Source organism: Dipodomys merriami, unplaced genomic scaffold (assembly GCF_024711535.1).
Source record: "Dipodomys merriami isolate MVZ:Mamm:240054 unplaced genomic scaffold, mDipMer1.0.p SCAF_7, whole genome shotgun sequence".
NCBI lineage: Eukaryota > Metazoa > Chordata > Mammalia > Rodentia > Heteromyidae > Dipodomys > Dipodomys merriami.
The window spans coordinates 38,705,996-38,726,879 of NW_027206290.1; the positions used below are offsets into that span (position 1 = coordinate 38,705,996).

Consider the following 20,884-nt stretch of genomic DNA (forward strand, 5'->3'; position numbering starts at 1 on the left):
AACACACTGGTTCTATCTTATCTTAATGCTTTTGACAAACTGAGCAAAAGTACCATGCCATGGTCAGTACTTGCCACCTTTTTGAAGAGGCAAGAATTAAACTTGGTAAACTTTTTTGCCACTTCAGATGTGGGTTTTGACACACTTGCTCCACACACTCAGACGGCTCTCTACTGTAACATACAAACGAACATAAAGCATTTTCAGTGTGCCACCACTCCCTCGGGGCCTTCCCTTTACCATATTTAAGGCACCACATGGGTGTAACACAGCTTTCCCTCCTTTGTGTATCACTGCTTGTTTAGGCATGTACTGGAAAATTATATTGACTTATAGCCTTATCTTAGTAAAGCCAGTGGAGGACCCTGAAACAAGGCCATTACTAATTGCTGTGACAAAACAAATGGGTCCCCCAATGTCAAAGGAGCCCACAACCAGAATCATGGAGTATCAGTAAGATCTACTGTGTGGGTCAACTAAGAAGGAAGAAAAAAAAGCAAGGCACAGCGACATAGGTTTGCAATCAGCAGACATTTCCCAGCACTTGAGAAATGGAGACAAGAGAATCGAAAGTTCAAGGCCAGCCTACACTTCACAATGAAACTACAAAACAAAAATTCCTAGAGATGAAATCACTAATATTCCCCAAAGCTTTAAAAGCAGTGAGCCTTTAGTTCTATTTCCTTATACAGATCCAGAAACATGTGTACAAAGTTTAAAATGAAAAATTACAATATGCAGAGTTGGGTGTTGGTGGGGAGATCTTAGAATCATAGTTCAAAGACTGCCCGGGCAGGAAAGTTCATGAGTTAATCAATTAATCATCAAAAAGCCAGAAAAGGAGCTGTGGCACAAGTGGTAGTATGCTAATCTTGAAAAGGTATAGTTTAGAAACAGCACCCAGGCCCTGAGTTCAAGCCAAAGGACTAGCACACACTCATTATTTTAAAAACTACTAATAACAATATACATGTAAAATACACATTTAAAAACATGAAAATGCCACATAAGTCAACTAATTTCCTTTAAAGGGGACCTCTATAAACTTGTCTATCTTTATTAATCTCTGCAGTACTTGGGTTTGAACTCAGAACCTTTCTTGAGCCATACTTCCAACTGAAAAAGACATCTACCTATAACTTGTGAAAAAACAAGTTATCTTCTCCAATACCAACCACAACATATCAATAGTTTAATCTAAAACATCCCAACCTGCCTTGCATAAACAACTATCAACAAATGTGTATATCAATACTTATTTTACAGGAAACTTTTCTTTTCTTTTGAAATCATTTAAGATGAAAAGCTCTACAACAGTTAAAGCACTCTCTAATACTCCAGTATCTATTATAGTCTTTTTAATCATCACAAACTCATTTTAAAAAGCAAAGCAGGGCTTGGAAAGTAGCTCAGTGGTAGAGCGCTTGCCTTGCATGCATGAGGCCCTGGGTTCGATTCCTCAGCACCACATAAGAAAAAAGAAAAAAGCTGGAAGTGGTGCTGTGGCTCAAGTGGTAGAGCACTAGCCTTGAGCTGAAGAGTTGAGGGACAACGCCCAGGCCCAGAGTTCAGGCCCACGACTGGACCCAAAAAATAAATAAATAAATAAAAATAAATAAAAAGCAAAGTAAAGTTCCACTGAGCACTAGTGGCTCACACCTATAATCCTAGCTACTCAGGAAGCTAAGGATCTGAGGACTGGGGTTCAAAGCCAGTCTAGGAAGAAAAGTCTATGAGACACTCATCTTCAATTAATCATCAGAAAACTAGAAATGGCACTATGGCTCAAAGTGGTAGCCTTGAGCATAAATAAAAGCTCAGGATCCAGGCCCTGAGTTCAAGCTGACATACATAAATACATACATACAATTCCAATATTTGTGAGTCTACATAATAACCATAGTAACCCTGATTCACAGCTTCAGAAATTTCCAGGTTTTAATTATGCTAGCTCCAAGAGTTTGTCTTTCTAGTCTGAGTCCTAACCTTGTGAATCTACATTTTCATAGTACTTATTACCACTTTCCTTATAAATTCCGATTCTTTACAAATAAATGTGTTCAAGTAAAATGCTTCTTAAGTAACAATGATGACAGCAGGTGAGTTGAGTCTGCACACATTCTTGTTATCACACTACTATAGGAAGTCTTTAATTTTGGTTCTGTAGGTTAAGCTGCTCTCAATACTCTACCTTCCACATACAGTCTCTTAAGTAATTCAACTTGCCTTTCTATTACTGCTTTTTCCAAGTTTACAGTTTATACAAAATGGAATCACATTATTTTAAAACAAAAATGCATTGTAGATTATATAAATTTTTCAGTTAACAATTATAATCAAACTCAAATTTTATTATTTATTAAAAACTGTTTTCTATATGTGCTTAATAGAGTAGAAAAACATTTAAATTGGACCCTCTCTTCTTCGATAGTACAAAATGTAAAATTATAGCTTTAAGGCAAACTTACCTATTCTGTACCTGGGTAGCTGCAAAATGAACGTAATTCTTCTTCTCAAGAAGCTTAGCCAATAAATTCTCAATTGCACCTTTCTGATTTTGAAATGCTTCTTCCAAAAACTGATACCTAAAATCCAACACAGAAACAATATTTAAAACAAAACATACAACGAAGATTTAGTAAAGAAGGAAGATATGTGAGTCAACTGTGAAACTTCACTCTGATCATCCTGCTTATCTGGTTAAAAGTGATGTGGTACAAATCAGGGATAGGAATGACCAAGCTTTCCCATGACATGACATGCTGGAGGCAAGGTAGAATTTACTTACGTGAGAGACATTCCTGTTCCATATCAAGCCAAGTGGAAAGAAAAAGCACAAATCTGTTCTGGGAATCAGTTCTGGGATGTAGTGTGTGGATCTCAATCTGAGTATATTTTCAACTTGGTTACTTTTTAAACAAACAGTAATTTAAAAAAGGAGAAAAAGATATTCCTAGACAGACACTACTGTGCCTTTTGGTTTGGGGTCCCCCAAAAGGCTACACAGAATCTCTAAACTTTTCAAACTCTCAAAAGGTGATATCTATCCAAATGTTGTCAGAAAACGTTTGATCAAAGAAGGTAAGAAATCCAGGCTGAAAACACCCAAGATCCTGCATCATGTTACTCCACAGATTGTAAACACAAGTGCAGCAGCAGTGCTCTGAATAAACATACAAAGAAAAATGAGTAGGTTGCAGAATATGCTAACCTCTGGCCAAGAGGAAGAAAGCCAAAGAAAAATGTCAAGAAGAGTGCTGAGAGATGAAAGCTGTCCTTTCTGAGAGCTTCTACTTCTGAGTCTAGTCAAAAGTAAGAATCTTTAATAATAAATAAATAAATAAATAAATAAATAAATGACTACATCAACAAATTATTTTTCATTTCTTCTATATGCTTTCTACATGAGTAAGGGAGACCCATGTGGCATAAAGACTAATAATGTAATAGGAACAAATATGCATTGATGCCACAATGTGATGAGTGGTGACAGTAGACTATTAAATAATGTGTAACATTAATTTAGTGCTTAAATTGGACTCCATATCAAAAAAAGCTCACAAAGGAACCCCAACAGTATCCTCAGCTAAGAATGGAGTCACAGTTCTGTACTCTGACTTCAATATGGCCTAAGAAAAATATACAAAGGCCAGGATATGAGAAAACTAATGTATAAACCCAGATGGCCTAGCTACTCAGGAGGCTGAGACCTGAGGATTGCGACCCAAAGGTAGCCCAGGCAGGAAAATCCATGAGATTCTTATCTCCAATAAACCACTGAGAAAACCAGAAGTGGTGCTGTGGCTCAAGTGGTAGAGCACTAGCCTTGAGCTGAAGAGCTGAGGGACAGAGCCCAGGCCCAGAGTTCAAGACCCATAACTGACCAAAAAACAAAAAACAAAAACCACAGGAGACAACTGCATTTCTTTCTATCCTCTTAATAGGAAGTTCCTGAAGAATCCTGAGGCAAATATTAAAATCAGATTTGCATCTTAGGAAAATATTAAAAATATAAAAGACCTAGCCAGTGAAAAGGGAGACTAGATAGAACTTTGCAACAGATGCTTCTGGGGTACAACTAAAGAAACAAGCTCTGGTGATCTGTGAGGTCATATCAGTTATGGCAAGGTTCATAGCAGAAGTTGAAAACTGAATGCCAAGCTAAAGTAGTCAAGAAGAAGGTCACTGGGGATGAGAAGTTTAAGATACTGACCCAATTATAATTGCCTTGGGACACTGAAATGACAAAAGGCAAGAACTGAGATGAGGAGAAAGTTTATGACCATCTAGATGTCTGTCTCAGTTAAGAGGCCTTCCTGTAAAAAGAGGAAATGCTATGGAGTTTACACAGGAAAAGTGTGCTTGGTGGTAGATTCAAGGGGAAAGGGAAAATGAAAGGCAGACAGAGGGAAAGGGTAGAATTGTATGGGGTTTTGAATTAGAAAACAGCTGGTGAGTAAGGTTTTTATTCTGCTTAGAGACTTTTTTTCTTCTTCTCTCGGTTGTGGGCCTTGAACTCTGGGCCTGGGTGCTGTCTCTCAACTCTTCAGTTCAAGGCTAGTGAAGGTGAGAGCTCTACCACTTGAGCCACAGCACTACTTCCGGTTTTCTGGTGGCTGGCTAACGGGAGAGGAGTCTCACAGACTTTCCCTGCCTGTGCTGGCTTTAAACCACAGTCCTCAGATCTCAGCCTCCTGAGTAGCTAGGATTACAAGTGTGAGCCACCGGTGCTGGCTAGAAAAATTTTTATTGTGGTAATAAAACTTACATGTTTAACCATCTTTAAAAAAATATTTTAACAGAAAACTGTCAATGAAGTCAAACACATTAAAACTTGTATAAATATTAACAGTACCAATATCATGTGAGCATATTAATTTATGCAGGATGCATGCACCATGTGTGTCTGTAAAACTCCCAATGCAGGGGTTAGGTCAGGAGCATCAGTCAAGCCCAAAGGTTTGGAAACAGCCTGGGAAACCACCTACTATCTCTTTAAAAAAAAAAAAAAAAGGTAAAAGGCTGATGAAGTGGCTCAAATAGCAGAGTGATTGCTAGGTGGGCCCTGAATTCACCACTACCATTAAAAAACAAAACAAAACAAAACAAAACACAGTGCGATCTTGGCACTTGGGAAGTGAAGGCACAATAGAGTTGAAGAACAAACTAATATACTGTCATAAAGCAATAAGCAAAAACAGTAACAACAAACCAGTCATTGCTGGATAGTGGACACAGAAACTGCCTTCACTAAAGACACCTTTGATTTATTCCATATGCTCAGATTCATGTCCAAAAATTTTTTCTATATTAAATATGTACAAAGTATTAAATATGAGAAATCTATACCAACACTTAATGAGCTTTATTTAGCTTATAATGAAAAGATCTTTTTGAAATTAGGTTTAATTATATAAGCACAAAAGAAAGCATCAATTAGTATTCAAAATTCACAAAACCTATTTCCTAGGTTTGTCTTTATCCAGTATGTTCCAGAATTCGATTTCTTGTAATATCTCATTGTATTCAGATGAACGAAAGCCAAAGTGACATTCTGTTTTCCTAAATTGTGAAGGTAAAAATGTTTAGCTTTTGCTGTCTTAATACAGGGATTGGCATTTGAGCTGAATGTTAAAGAATGAGTAAGACTGGGCAAGGAAGGTGGCTCAGTAGTAGAGTGCTTACCTAGCACACATGAAGTCCTGGATTCAATTCCTCAGTACCACATACACAGAAAAGGCTAGAAGTGGTGCTGTGGCTCAAGTGGTAGAGTACTATCCTTGAGCAAAGAAGCTCAGGTACAATCCTAAGTTCAAGCCCCAGGACTGGCCAAAAATAAATAAATGAATGAATGAAAATGAATGAGTAAGACAGTGTTTGAAACTATCTCTTATCCTCAGCATGAAGCAGAAGATAAAGCTAATGTAATGAGTAGGGAAACACCAGAATGAAGAGCTCTGTAGTGAAGCTGGATTTGGGTAAGAGGTAACAGGAAACCTTCAAGGGACAGACTGAAAACTGAGAATCAGATCTAGCTCTGCTGACTTGCTTAAACAGATACCAATGTGTGACTGCAACAGAATAGCTACTAGGAGCTTGCAAAGTCAAAGGGCACTGCTGACTATCAACTAACTCCACTAGCTTACAGAACAAAACCCAAAAAATAATGGGGGCAAGAATGCAAAGTAGTACTCATTTTATAAATGTTGAAAGAAACAGTCCTGTCAGAACCATAACTAGGCTACTAATGTGAGGGTTTACGTGTAATGCAAGATGACATGACATATAGAACAGATACATTGAGAGGAATGTTTGGCAAAAGAAATGGTGATATATGAGTAAATATAAAACTCTATGCTGTTGTTTTTCTTCCCATAATTTTCTTAAATGACAGCTACTGTATTGTTTTAAAAAAAAAGCAATGTAAAAAAACTAGGCATGTGGCTGACAGCTGTAATCCTACTCTGAAAAACAAAGTAAAAGCAAAAGGAGGGCTGGGCTGTAGCTCCAGTGGTAAACTGCTTGCCTAATGAAGAGCAAGGGCCAGAGTTCAATCCCCAGTACTGCCTCCCCCCAAAAAAGATACCCATAGGATTTTAAATCTTGAGGACCTGACACACCAGACACATAAGAAATGCATCTGGGCATTGGTGGCTCAAGCTTGTAATCCTAGCTACTGAGGAGATCTCTACTAAGATCTGAGGATCACGGTTCAAAGCCAGCCTGGGCAGGAAAGTCCGTGAAACTCTTATCTCCACAATAAAACACCAGAAAACCAGAAATGGTGCTGTGGCTCAAGTGGTAGAGCGCTCGCCTTGAGCTAAAGAGTGCAGAGACAGCGCCCAAACCCAGAGTTCAAGCCCCACAACCGACAAAAAAAAAAAAAAAAAAAAAAAGAAATGCAACATAATCAGGAAAACACTAATTATGGAATTACTTTTATTGTTACTTGAAAAAGCAAAATGTAAGTAAGAGTATTGGGGCAGATCCTGACAGTAAGCCTAGTTCGAATTTCGATTGGCCTGCTAGCCTCAGGGTATCCCCCCCAAAAAAATTATGCTGGAACATAGTTATTCCAGAAGAGAAAAAGTCATAACCAGAAAATTCTTTTTTTTTTTTTGGGTCCGGTCGTGGGGCCTGAACTCTGGGCCTGGGCGCTGTCCCTCAGCTCTTCAGCTCAAGGCTAGAGCTCTACCATTTGAGCCACAGCACCACTTCGGGCTTTTTTCTTTTTGCTTATGATGCTGAGGAATCGAACCCAGGGCCTCATGCATGCAAGGCAAGTGCTCTACCACTGAGCCACCTTCCCAGCCCCTGGAAAATTCTTAAAACCAAGGAGTACAGTAAGGAAAAATTAGCTTGTCTGGGGGATCAAAATCACTACCAGCTTCTTAAAGAAAAAAATATTTACTAGGGGCTGGGAAGGTGGCTTAGTGGTAGTGTGTTTGCCTACCTTGCATGAAGCCCTGGGTTCAATTCCTCAGTACCACATACACAGAAAAGGCCAGAGTTGTGCTGTGGCTCATGTGGCAGAGCGCTAGCCTTGAGCAAAAAGAAGTATTAGGGACAGTGCCCAGGCCCTGAGTTCAAGCTCCAGGACTGGAAAAAAAAAAATTTACTAAGGCAGATTATATAAGCGATTAGCCCAGAGACAAGTATTTTTGGTATATGGGTTGGTACAGAACCCATGGCTCACAATGTAACAACTGATGATCATGTACATTTGTAGTGCACGTAATTTTTTCTTAAAATTTTTCTGTATTTCTCTGCTATATAGATCACCTGAAGGTTTCCTCAGATTTCAAGAAACCCATGTATAAGATAGATTCATGCAGTCCAAACCCTTGTTTGTTCAAGGGTTAGCTATATATACAAGTGGATTAAAAATTGAACAAAATAAGAAGTAGAGGAGACAGTTACCTCCTTGACAAGAAAGGCCAAGGTTCTAGGATTCTAAAATCTACTATCCAGACAGTGGTTAGGTACTAACAGAGGTTAAGATTAGACTGGGAGGTGGCAAGGGTTGATGGGATTACGGACAATGTTTACATTAAAATTAGAAGTTTTTTTTTAACAGGCCTTGTTATAAAGCATTTCCATCTCCTTTATCAGCTGCTATTCACGTGTAAGTACTGTACTGAAAAACAGAAAGCAAGGAAGTTTACCTCAAGTTTACTCTTAAGATTAAGCATGCTAAATGAGAACTACTGCAACTGTCAATTTTTTCTGTTTTTGTTGGTGCTGGTCTTGGGGCTTGAAGGCAGCTCCTGGACACTGTCCCTGAGCTTTTTTTTTTTTGCTCTACCACTTGTGCCACACTGCTCCACTTCTGGCTTTTTGGGGTAGCTTACTGGAGCTCAAGTCTCACAAACTTTCCTACCTGGGCTGACTTTGAACCACGATCCTCAAATCTCAGCCTCCGAGGTAGCTAGGATTACAAGGTGTGAACCACCAGTGCCCAGCATGCTCAATGTTAATTTGGGATACTACAGTATACCTGGTAGACAAAAAGAAATGGCCATTTTAATTTAAAAATATTTACTAGGGGCTGGGAAAGTGGCTTAGTAGTAGAGTGCTTGCCTTGCATGCATTAAACCCTGGGTTTCACATACACAGAAAAAGCTGGAAGTGGTGCTGTGGCTCAAGTAGTACAGTGCTAGCCTTAAGCAAAAGCAGCTCAGAACAGTGCCCAGGCCCTGAGTTCAAGCCCCACGACTGACAAAGAAAAAATAAAAAAAGTTAAAGGCTAATGACAATGAATTGTTTGTATGATAACCTTGTATGGTCTGGGGATCAACTCCTAAGCACTGTTTAACATGTGCACAAATGGTCCCATTGCATAAACAGACCCTGTCACAGTCTCAGCACATAGACGCATGACGCAGGCCAAGGAAAGTGGCACTCCGGATCATCTTGCTCATGTTTTGTTCTGTTTCCATTTGTAAAGAGAGTTAACCACAATCTGCCTTTATATAGGAGGAATCTGATTTATATTTACTACATCAATTCACCAGCTCACTGTCATAATTTGGTTAGAAGAGAGATTTGGTGTAGCTCTCAAGTGTGTATAACACAACACTGTTTGATGACATCTGTCTGATGTCATGGTCATATCAGAAATGGAGCACACATAACCAATACAAGCTCACTGATTCATTTGATTCATCAAATATGCAAAAGCCAGCCCAAATTTTCAAATGTTTTCCTTTTCCTTTGGATAGTTTTAGAAATTGAACTCAGGACTTTGAGCCATGCCCCCACTCCTAAATGGCTAAAACTCTTAGAAATACCTTGGACATTTTACAAAGAAAAGACGCTGCCACCACCTACTCAAAGAACTAAAAAGAGCTAGACAGGAAGGAGGCTGAGATCTGAGGATCAACATGTGAAGTAAGCCAGAACAAGAAAGACGGCGAGACTTATCTTCAGTTAAGAATCAAAAAGCTCAGAAGTGGTAGAAAGTAAGCCTTGATTAAAGAAAGCTCAGGGACACAGCACCTAGGCCCTAAGTCAAGCCCCAGGACCAGTTTAAAAACAAAAAAACAGCTGGGAAGGTGGTAGAGCGCTTGCCTTGCATGCATGAGGCCCTCGGTTCGATTCCTCAGCATCACACAAGCAAAAAGAAAAAAAAAAGCTGGAAGTGGCACTGTGGCTCAAGTGGTAGAGCACTAGCCTTGAGCTAAAGAGCTGAGCGACAGCACCCAGGCCCAGAGTTCAGGCCCCACGACCAGACCCCCCCCCCAAAAAAAAAAACTAACAAAAAAAATCCTACCAGAAAATGTGGCCCCTGAAAACCAAGAAGAATGATTTTTTTTTTTGGGGGGGGGGTTGGTCATGGGGCCTGAACTCTGGGACTGGGCGCTGTCCCTCAGCTCTTCAGCTCAAGGCTAGCACTCTACCACTTGAGCCACTGCACCACTTCTGACTTTTTCTGCTTCTGTGGTGCTGAAGAATCAAACCCAGGGCCTTGTGCATGTAAGACAAGCACTCTACCACTGAGCCACCTTCCCAGACCTGAGAATGATTATTATACTATAAACTGCTAGCCTGAGAAAAGAACAAACTTCAAAGAAAGCAGGGGTTGTTTTTCTCTTTTTTGGCAGCACTCGAGGTCTCCTATTTGATAAACAGGCATTCTACCACTTGGTATAGCCATTCCACCAGGCCCTTTCTGCATCAGTTATTTTCAAGATAGGGTCTCAGGGCACCCCTCAGCCAGGCTGGACTGTAATCTTACTATGTGTAAATCACTGCACTGCTGGGATGTCAGGCATGGTGCCACTGTGCCAGACCACCAGTTGAGAGGTACTCTCTCAAACTTTGTTTTGGTCTGGGCTGACCTAAACTTTGATCGCCTGATGAGTTCTGCCTCACAATTAGCTAGGGCTACAGGCCTGAGCTATTGAGCCAGATCAGGTACTGTTTCTATTGAACGTGTATCATTCTTACAACAATCTTAAGTCAAACTAGACTGTGTATTTACTGGGTTACTTAGAAAAGAACTGACAAAACAGTCTCTAACACATATGCAGTATGATATACAGCTTAAGGATGACATTCCTGATGTCTGAGATATTTCTTATAATAATTGGGTTGGAGAGGAAGAATCTCTAGAGGAGGCACTATAGGTAGGCACACATATCTATATGAATTTCTGTACTACAATACACACCATTTGAGGAAAAATAGCTGTTGCGCATAACGAAAACAGATTATTAAGATTAGCATAAAATAATCTGAAAACTAAGAAAAGAAAGTCTAGAGAGTGCTCTGTTAAGATGGAAATGGTTTATGCAGACCAGAGAACGCAGAGAAACACTCATACTTACAAGCCTCTTCCCCACCCCACCCCCTTTCCCCAAAACCACTTGAGAAGATGCTGGATCCTATGATTATTTGGGTATTACCCTATAAGCATCTCTCAGTCAACAGAAAGTTGCATAGTTTATACACTGTAATTCCAAAGTGAATGGATAGCATCCTCTTCGAGAGGCATCCACTCAACTTAAAGAAAGTAAAAGCTCATCAGCTCAGAAGGCCTGTCATTGCCCCATACGAACTCTCCAGGTGGTGTGAGAGATGAAAGTCATCTGTAAGCAAAGAGAAAGACAGGTGCAGGTCAAGTCTGATGTGTGCCACACTCAACACCTGAAATAAGAGTGTATCATTCTTGTGAATGTGAACGCTGTTTTATGAGTCAACTATACTTCATCAAAATTATCCTCCTAGCAGTGTGTACAGGGTGGCTTGAAATAGTAAGCCTCAAAGCAGAGAGAACAGTAGCAAATATGTTACTGTGAAGGGGACTTGAAAGGTTTTATTGTTTTGTTTTTGTGTCAGTCCTGGGGCTTAAACTCAGGGCCTGGCCACTGTCTCTGAGCTTTTTTGTGCTCAAGGCTAGCACTCTACCACTTGAGCCACAGCGCCACTTCTGGCTTTTTGGTGGTTAATTGAATATAAGAGTCTCAAGGACTTTCCTACGTAGACTGGCTTCAAACTGCGAACCTCAAGAGCTCAGCCTCCTGAGCAGCTGGGATTACAGACGTGAGTCACTGGTACCCAGCTGAGACTTGGGTTTTTTTAAGTCCAATGAGGTTGAGTTATACAACTGTAATATCCAGGTGAAATACCAAGGGGAGACATGATCTTGAATACAGAACACTGTCACTTCATGATAGGACACATTCTGAAAGCTGTGTCATTTACAATCTCATCACAGTACAAATGCACAGTACAAATGCAGTGTACTGCACTATAAGGGAAAATGAGCATATAGGCTAAAAAGAGATCTGGAACCTAAATGTCAGTACTCTAATCCTGGCTCTGCCACTTAGTGGGAATGCTTGTACAGATCACAAAATCTGTGAACCGATTTCCTAACCTTTAGAACAGTCATAATATCATTACCTAACCTCAGGAATAGTTGGTATACATTAAATGTGCATTCAAAATGTGTCTGGCACAAAGTAAGGATGCAGTAATCGCTAATCATGATTATAGTATCCAACCTGCTTCAATAAATTCATTGAATAAATTACAAGGTTAATAAACACATTTATTAAAGCATCTGTAGCCTAGCTACTCAGCTCAGGAGAGTAAGATCTAAGAATTGCAGTTCGAAGCCAGCACATGCAGAAAAGTCTTGTGTGAATCTTATCTTCAATTTACCACCAAAACAAAAAATAAAAAAAACAAATGGAGATGTGACTCATCAGAGTAGCCTTGAACAAAGAGCTCAAAGACAGCACCCGGACCCTGAATTCAAGCCTCTTGGACTAGGGGGTAAAAAAAAATTTGAAGGCTAGGAGTATGACTACCTAGCAAGTGTGAGGCACAAAGTTCACTCCAGTACTGCCAAGGAAAGGGAGAGAGGACGAATGGGAGAGAAGAGGGGGCAGAAAAGCTACTTAAGCCAAGCGCAGTAGAAGTGTCTATAATCTCAGTAACTTAGGAGGTTAAGTGAAGTAGAAAGATTACAAGTTGGGCCGGGCGCTGGTGGCTCACGCCTGTAATCCTAGCTACTCAGGAGGCTGAGATCTGAGGATCGCGGTTCAAAGCCAGCCCGGGCAGGAGAGACCGTGAGACTCCTATCTCCAATAAACCACCAGAAAACCGGAAGTGGCGCTGTAGCTCAAGTGGTAGAGCGCTCGCCTTGAGCTGAAGAGCTGAGGGACAGCGCCCAGGCCCAGAGTTCAAGCCCCACGACCGACAAAAAAAAAAAAAAAAAAAGAAAGATTACAAGTTGGAAATCAATCTGGGCAACACAGTAATACTCCACCTCAAAACAGTAACAATAACAAACATTTAAACTTTCCTGTCTTGGAAACAAAATTCTATAAAACTTACTTAGTCTTAGGAAAGACTTCAGAAAATTCTACACTTTGAATAAGCCAGACCATCTTTTTTGTTTGTAATACAAAGGTACCATGGTATCACTTCCAGAATTTTGAAATACATATACTATATATATATAGACACTATATTTATATATAGACACATACACTCACATGTATGTGTCTATATGTGTATATATACGTGTATACATTTTGTTAAATGTGACAAAAGATTTCAGTACAGTGATCCAGTCAAAATATGGTTAATACAAGTTACATATTAAGGAATACCTAACATGTAGAAATTATGTTTACTGATCGTTCATACATCCCTATCTTTCCTGCAAACTACACATCTACCATGAAGTCAGTGTTCAGGCTCTGATGTTAAAATGGACATCAGCTGGCTACTGTGAGAATATTGTTTTTTCAGATTAGAGCCTATGGCCTGAATACATTACAGGTGGACAGTGCTTATCTGAACAATAGAAACAGCAAGCAGAGAAATAACACAGCTCCATTCTGCAAACCCAAATCCACATAATGATATACTTTGACGAATATTCTTAAATTAATTAAATGTGAACATGAGAAGTATTAATTTATCAAAGCACATTACTTCAAGAAACAAGATACCTAGAAATAATCATAATGAAATCCCTTACAATATATAATTAATATATATCAATAAAAAACAATGAAGGTAAAACCTGGATTTTAAATGCCAAGAGATTTAAGACTGGTTTTACAAACTTTCTGTGGTATTTCTCTGTAAGCAACCATGGCCTCTGTACCTATGTTCTTTGTGCTCCAATAGCTGGCAGTCTCTACAGGTCAGTCTATCACATGTTTCACAAAAAAGTTTCAGCTGCTCTTGTTTGTGTACAGGGCAGAAAACCGGACGCTGACCAGATGTTCCAACAGACTCTGTAGCAAAATAAAACAAATACTTTTTAAACAAAATAAAAGTTTTGGCTAATGTTAATTTTTTTTAAAATGTAATCCAGGCTAGCCTTGGCCTTCTACCTCAGCCTCCCAAGTGATGACTATAAGCATGTGCCACCATGCCCAGAAAACATTGTAAATTCTTAACTGAGGCTAGTATTCAAAATGCATAAATGAGTAGACCATGCTACAGTATCCGAAGAGTAAGGCTGGTGAGGATCACTGGGATTCTTACCTGAGACATCTTCCTTCTTCCTGATCAGGTGATCTTTAGTGAACTTGACTCTCTGATGTGCTTCAATACAGGTCTTACACAGCCACTCTCCACATTCTACACAAAAGCCAACGGCATTCGCATTGTCTTCACAACTAGTACATACCTATAAGAGACAAATACTAACCCATATTAAATTTACCAAACACAGACTCATAAAATAAAGCAATTAAAAAAAACTTCTCAAACTTTTTCTCAAATATATTGGCTACACCGATGTATAAAGAATAAAATTAGCCGGGTGCTGGTGGCTCATGACTGTAATCCTACTCAGAAGGCTGAAATTTAAGGATCCCAGTTTGAAGCCAGGCCAGGCAGGAAAGGACTTGAGACACTTATCTCCAATAAAGGTACCAAAAAGCCAGATGTGGAGCTATTGTTCTAGTGGTAGAGTGCAAACCTTGAGCCCTTAGTTCAAAAGTCCAAAGACCAACACAAAAATAAAAAATACACACCTGTAATCCTAGCTACTCAGGAGGCTGAGATCTGAGGATCACAGTTCAAAGTCAGACTGGGCAGGAAAGTCCATGAAACTCTTTTTCTCCAATAAAACCACTCAGAAAACTGGAAGTGGCACTGTGGCTCAGGTGGTAGAGTGCTAGCCTTGAGCTGAAGAGCTGAGGGACAGTGCCGAGGCCCAGAGTTCAAGCCTTACAACCGACCAAAAATAAATAAATAAACTAAAATAAAAAATAAAATCATTTTGTTTATCCCCAAGAAAATCCTCTTCAGAGATCAAACATTGAGGCAGATAAAATTCCAAAGCTCAGAACAGAGCATCTAAATCAGATTTGACTTTTCTTTGCTGTTGTTTTTTGAAGTCACTAGAGCTTGAACTCAAGGGTCTTAAACATATGCAATCCTACTTGAGCTACACCTCCAGCTCTCTTTGATTTTAGGTTATTTCAGATAGTCTCATGTTTTCTTGTAGGCTGGCTTCAGACTATGACCCTCTGACTTATACCTTCCTAATAACTCAGGCTATAGGCATGCAATACCACACTCAGCCTGTTTTGCTAAGATGAGATCTTGCTAATTTTCTTCCCCAAGTTGGCCTCAACCTGAGATCCTCCTCAATTTCATCTACCTAGTAGGTAGAGATTCCAGGTGTGAGCCACCAGCTACTGATTATTTAAGTAATAATTGTTTCAATTAACCAAGTTTGAGGATAAAGAAAAAGCTATCCTTTGTTTTCAATTTGAATGACTTAAATTATCCAACCATGCTTTTCTTAATTTACATACTGATTTCAAGACAAGAATATAAAGAAAAATTAAGGTGCATACCTGTTCTGATTTCTCATCAGAACTGCTAGGGGCTTCAGATGTGTCTTTCACAAAATAATTATCCACAAGGTCTATCTGTCTGCATTCCTGGCGGCACACTGGACACCGTATCACACCAACTACAATACAAAATGCAAAATTAAATCTTATTATTCATGTAGGGGGGACAGAAACTGTTCATTTTGACACTATGGTAAGCACTCATATGACACAAAGAAAAAAGAAATACAAATTAAGAACTGAGTACTGAGTACAAGCCTGGTGCCGGTGGCTCACATCACATCTGTCATCCTAGCTACTCAGAAGGCTGAGATATGAGGATCACAGTTCGAAGCCACCCCAGGCAGGAAAAGCCATGACTCTTTTTTTTTTTTTTTTTTTGTCGGTTGTGGGGCTTGAACTCTGGGCCAGGGCGCTGTCCCTCAGCTCTTCAGCTCAAGGCGAGCGCTCTACCACTTGAGCTACAGCGCCACTTCCGGTTTTCTGGTGGTTTATTGGAGATCTGAGTCTCACGGTCTCTCCTGCCCGGGCTGGCTTTGAACCTTGATCCTCAGATCTCAGCCTCCTGAGTAGCTAGGATTACAGGCGTGAGCCACCAGCGCCCGGCAGCCATGACTCCAATTAACCACCACAAAACCATAAGCCAGCATTGTGGCTCAAAGTGATAAGAGTGCTAGCCTGAGCACTTAGGCCCTGAGTTCAAGCCCCATTACCAACAAAAGAACTGAGTACAAAAAGCAGCTCAGTTATTCCACTAGGAAAAAAAAAAATGATACTGTGTATTTAGGAAGAGAAAACGTCAACTAAAATTCCCATCCAAAATAGTGCTGAGATATGCAGTTGGCTGGATAACGGCTCTACAAAAATCTCACCAAAACCTATCAGCAGCATGCAAAAGGGACGTGATTAAACGAAGTCTCTTGAGAATTGGAATATTTCTGGATTATCCAGAAAGGGACTAAATGTAATCAAGTGATCCTATAAATGAGAAGTAAAAGCAGATCAGATAAGCAAAGAGACACCTAAGGTAAAGCAGATAATGGAGTGGCATGCTTTGAGGATGAAGGAAGGGACCAGAGCCAAGAAAAAATAGCCACCAGATGCTAAGAGGGACAGGAAATGGATTGTTCTTATAGGCCTGAGGAAGCAAGTCAGTCCTGTCAAAACTTGACCTTAGCCACATGGAACAGACCTCACAATTCTCGACTCCAGAACTCTAAGAGAAATTAAGATCTGTATTTTTCTAAGACACCAAATTCAGAGTGATTTTGTTGCAGCAGCAATAGAAAACAAGCCATCACTTTTTCAAACTTTGACTTGTTCCAGATTTAACATTAAAGTTTACGTTAAGAATGAAAACTCAGCCCCAAACTCAAACTACTTCTGTATCAAGAATGAAACTGAACTTTCAGATCAACTTAAGAAAATGTGGTGTATATACACAATGGAATTTTATGCTTCCATCAGAAAGAATGATATTGTATCATTCGTAAGGAAATAAAAAGACTTGGAAAAATATATTAGGCGAAATAAAAGAAACATAGGTTACATGATTTCCCTCATTTATTTTAACTAGAATGTGCCTATAAATTTATTAGACACTGGATGCTGAAAGACAAAAAAAACCACTTGGACATGATAAATTATCTAGAACTCTAGACGTTCACACAATGAAATCAAAGGAGGATATTCTTAGGAGAGGATCACAAAGGCTCAATAGCTATATTCACCTAAGATGATGCTTATTGAAATGAACTCCAAGAAATGGAAACGAGAAGAGTTTGGGTTTTTTGTTTTGTTTTATTTTGCTTTTGGTTCATATTTTTTGGGTTATTTTTTCCCCCTTTATTTCTGTTTTTGTATCTTTTGTCTCCTATGTAGGTTTATCAGTCTTGGGAAGGGAAGGGGGAGCACAGAAAGGGTGGGACAAATGGTGAACAAATGTAGCAGTGATACTCACTAGACACTATGTTGAAAATGTATTATACAACTTGTCAGGAAGGAGGGTCAGGAGGGAAAAACTGGAAAAAAAAACAGGAAAGAGGTAACTCTGTTCAAAAAGAAAGTGTACATTACCTGAGTTATATAACTACGACCCCTTCGTAAATCACCTTTTTTTTTTCCCCCCAGTTGTGGGGCTTGAACTCTGGGCCTGGGTGCTGTCTCTCAGCTCTTTAGCTCAAGGCTAGTGCTCTATCACTTGTGCCACAGTGCCACTTCCGGCTTTTTTTCTGCTTATGTGGTGCTGAGGAATTGAACCCAGCGCCTCACGCATGCGAGGTAAGCACTCTACCACTGAGCCAACTTCCTGGCCCTGTAAACCACCTTTACCATAACAATTAAAAAAAAAAAAAACCATCCAGGCGCTAGTGGCTTACACCTGTAATTCTAGCTACTCAGGGGGTTGAGATCTCAGGATCACAGTTCAAAGCCAGCCCGGGCAGGAAAGTCCATGAAACTCGTATCTCCAATTAACCACCAGAAAACCGTAAGTGGTGCTGGGGCTCAAGTAGAGCACTTGTATTGAGCTGAAGAGCTGAGGGACAGCGCCCAGGCCTAGTTCAAGCCCCACACCGAACCCCGCCCCCCAAAGGAAAAAAAAAAAAAAAAAAAACACCTGAAGATACAAATACAACATAGATAACATAATCCAGGCTAATCATGAGAGCATAAGCGGTGATCCCAGCACTCAAGAGGCTGAGGCAGAACAAATGAAAAGGCCACCTGCTAGACTAGAGAAACCTCTCTCTAGTAATAATAATAATGATAATAATAATTCTGGCTTTCATAAAAGAGCTGAAGACAAAAACTTTACACAAATTATAATACCATATACAATCATTCTAGTGGAAAATAAAAGTGTAAATATCTTAATTTTAGCCAGGCATGAATCATATGCCTCAAAATAGACACACACACACACACACACACACACACACACACACACACACACACACACACACACACACACACACACACACACACACACACACACACACACACACACACACACACACGTGTGCCATTCTAAAAATTGGGATATCATTCAGTCTCACAATGTTAAGACAAACTCAAATGTGATTATATGTTAGAAAACAAAATGCTGTTCTACATAGCAGAACCTATAAGAATATTCTGTCTCTTAAAAGTGTTTTAGGCCAGGCACTGGTGGCTCACACCTGTAATCCTAGCCTGTAATCTCAGGAGGCTGAGATCTGAGGATCAAAGCCAGCTGGGGCAGGAAAGTCCATGAGACTCTTAGCTCCAATAAACCACTAGAAAACTGGAAGTGGCGCAGTGGCTCAAGTGGTAGAGTGCTCACCTTGAGCTGAAAAGTGCAGGGACAGTGCCCAGGCCCAGAGTTCAAGCCCCACAACTGACCAAAAAAAAAAAAAGAAAGAAAGAAAAAAGAAAAAAAGTGTTTTAGTGTGTCTGAGCCCTTTCAGTGACAGTATATGAGTTTAGCCAGAGTGCTAACTCCACAGTATGCCTTCTGGGGAAAAAAATGCCTGTTTCAGAATACCTAGTGCTTGCTGTATTCAGGATGACCGCTGTGTGGACCCAGAGTCCAAGCAATTGAGGCACCAAGAGTCCAAGTTTCAGATGAGAATGCCTGCCTAACAATATTACCATGTATTCTCCCATGCTGGCACAGGCATAATTAGCTAACTGTCTAACTGCTGGAAAAGAATGCTTACAAGAAGCTTACATCGACTTTCTCTTGAACTTCTCACCAAGCACCTTTTCTCTGCTGATTTTAACCTGTATGTTCACTGTAATAAGGCATAACTGTAAGTTTCTCTGAGTCCTTGAATCATCTAAAAGATCATCGTGTGTCTAGTGGCTCATGACTGTAATCCTAGCTACTCAGGAGGAAGTTGAGTTCTGAGGATTGCCTTCTGAGGCCAGCGCAAGCAAGAAAGGCTCTTATCTCTAATTAATTACAGAAAAAGCCAGAAGTGGCACTGAGGTTCAAGTGGTAAAGTTAGTTACTAGCCTTGAGCAAAAAGGAGCTCAAGGATAGTGCCTAGGCTGAGTTCAAGCCCAAGGACCAAATCAACACACAGACACAGACACAAGCATTGGTGGCTCACATCTGTAATCCTAGCTACTCAGAAGGCTGAGATCTGAGGATTGCAGTTCAAAGCAAGCCCAGGCAGGAAAGTCTGTGACTCTTATACCCAGTAAACAACTAGAAAACCAGAAGTGGCACTGAGCTCAAGTGGTAGAGCATTAGCCTTGAGCTGAAGGAGAGTGCCCAGGCCCAGAGTTCAAGCTCCATGACAAAAAAAAAAAAAAAAAAGGTAAGTTAATGTGAAAGGGTATTTTTGTTGAAGGGGAAGTATTTCATGCTTTAAGGAAAAAAAAGTCAATATTGGGGACTATGTATGTGTGAATTCATGTGTATGTGTGTGGGGGGGAGGTGTACAGTAGCTGCTTAGAATATGAGAACTTGATTCAATTCCTGGCAGAAAGAAAATAAAAAGATGGGAAAGGTTAAGGGGGAAGGGAGGAAAAGGAGGATTTAGAGAGTGAAAGGGAGGAAAAGAAATGAAGTAAAGAAGACTCCAATATCACTAAAGTATTCATTATGACTGTGTTAGCAGACCCCTTGACACCATCCCCACGGGTCCTTCTATTTCTTTTGAAAATCAGTAAGTTGATTCTCAGATTCTTATGAATTTCCAATTCAATCTAGAAGGCTGACAACAAAATTCATCTTTTTGATGATTGAGAAGCTAATTTTAAAAAATGGTGCCAGGCATCACAACAGTAACAGAACACTTCGCATTTTCTGGGGTTCTGTTTTTTTTTTTTCCTTTTTTTTCATTAAGGAATGTGCCGGATGTCTAATTTTATTCACATCACTACAGAACCTGGAAAGCTGTTGCTGCTACTGATGCAGAACATGCTGCTATTATTGGTCTTTTTATATAAATATAAATGAGTATACATACAAATATATAATTTGAAATTTTGCAAACTTTGTGTTGTCAACTTTGGAAAAAGTATCCCAGTTTACCATGTTAAATACATTGTATAAACATTAATAGCTATATTGGCCTAGAAACGCTAAGCTTAATTTTTTCCATTTGTACAGGTATAAACACATTGACAACGCCCAGGCCCAGAGTTCAAGCCCCACGACCGACACAAAAAAAAAAAGAAAAAAAAAAAAACACATTGAATTAAATATGTAAGGTCTTATCTATGTGAGTTTGATTACAGAAATTAACAAAGTATACTCTAAATAATGAAAAAAATTCATCTTTTTGTAACTCTAAATCCCCACTAAAATACTACTAAATCAAACAACCTAAATTGCAAGGCAAACTACCAAATAAGCAGTTTTAAAATATATCTGAGATGGGGATTCATCTGAGAGTCTTATATGCTAAAAAGATTTTCAGGAGGGCTAGGGATGTGGCTTAGTGGTGGAGTGCTCGCCTAGAATGCATGAAGCCCTGGGTTCAATTCCTCAGTACCACATACACAGAAAAAGCCAGAATTAGCACTGTGGCTCAAGTGGTAGAGTGCTAGCCTTG

General features: G+C 39.7%; 1 protein-coding gene across 2 annotated transcripts in view; it reads right to left on the reverse strand.

The window, feature by feature from the left end:
• Trim33 (tripartite motif containing 33) overlaps window positions 1–20,884 on the reverse strand; it is an 82,322-nt gene that overhangs the window by 32,680 nt on the left and 28,758 nt on the right. For both annotated transcript variants that reach the window (XM_070006396.1, XM_070006395.1), the window contains exons 2-5: window positions 15,339–15,457; window positions 14,014–14,158; window positions 13,628–13,760; window positions 2,469–2,585 (exon numbers count right to left, since the gene is read on the reverse strand). In XM_070006396.1, coding sequence (XP_069862497.1) covers window positions 2,469–2,585; window positions 13,628–13,760; window positions 14,014–14,158; window positions 15,339–15,457 — 514 coding nt within the window. The remainder of the gene's footprint in view (window positions 1–2,468; window positions 2,586–13,627; window positions 13,761–14,013; window positions 14,159–15,338; window positions 15,458–20,884) is intronic.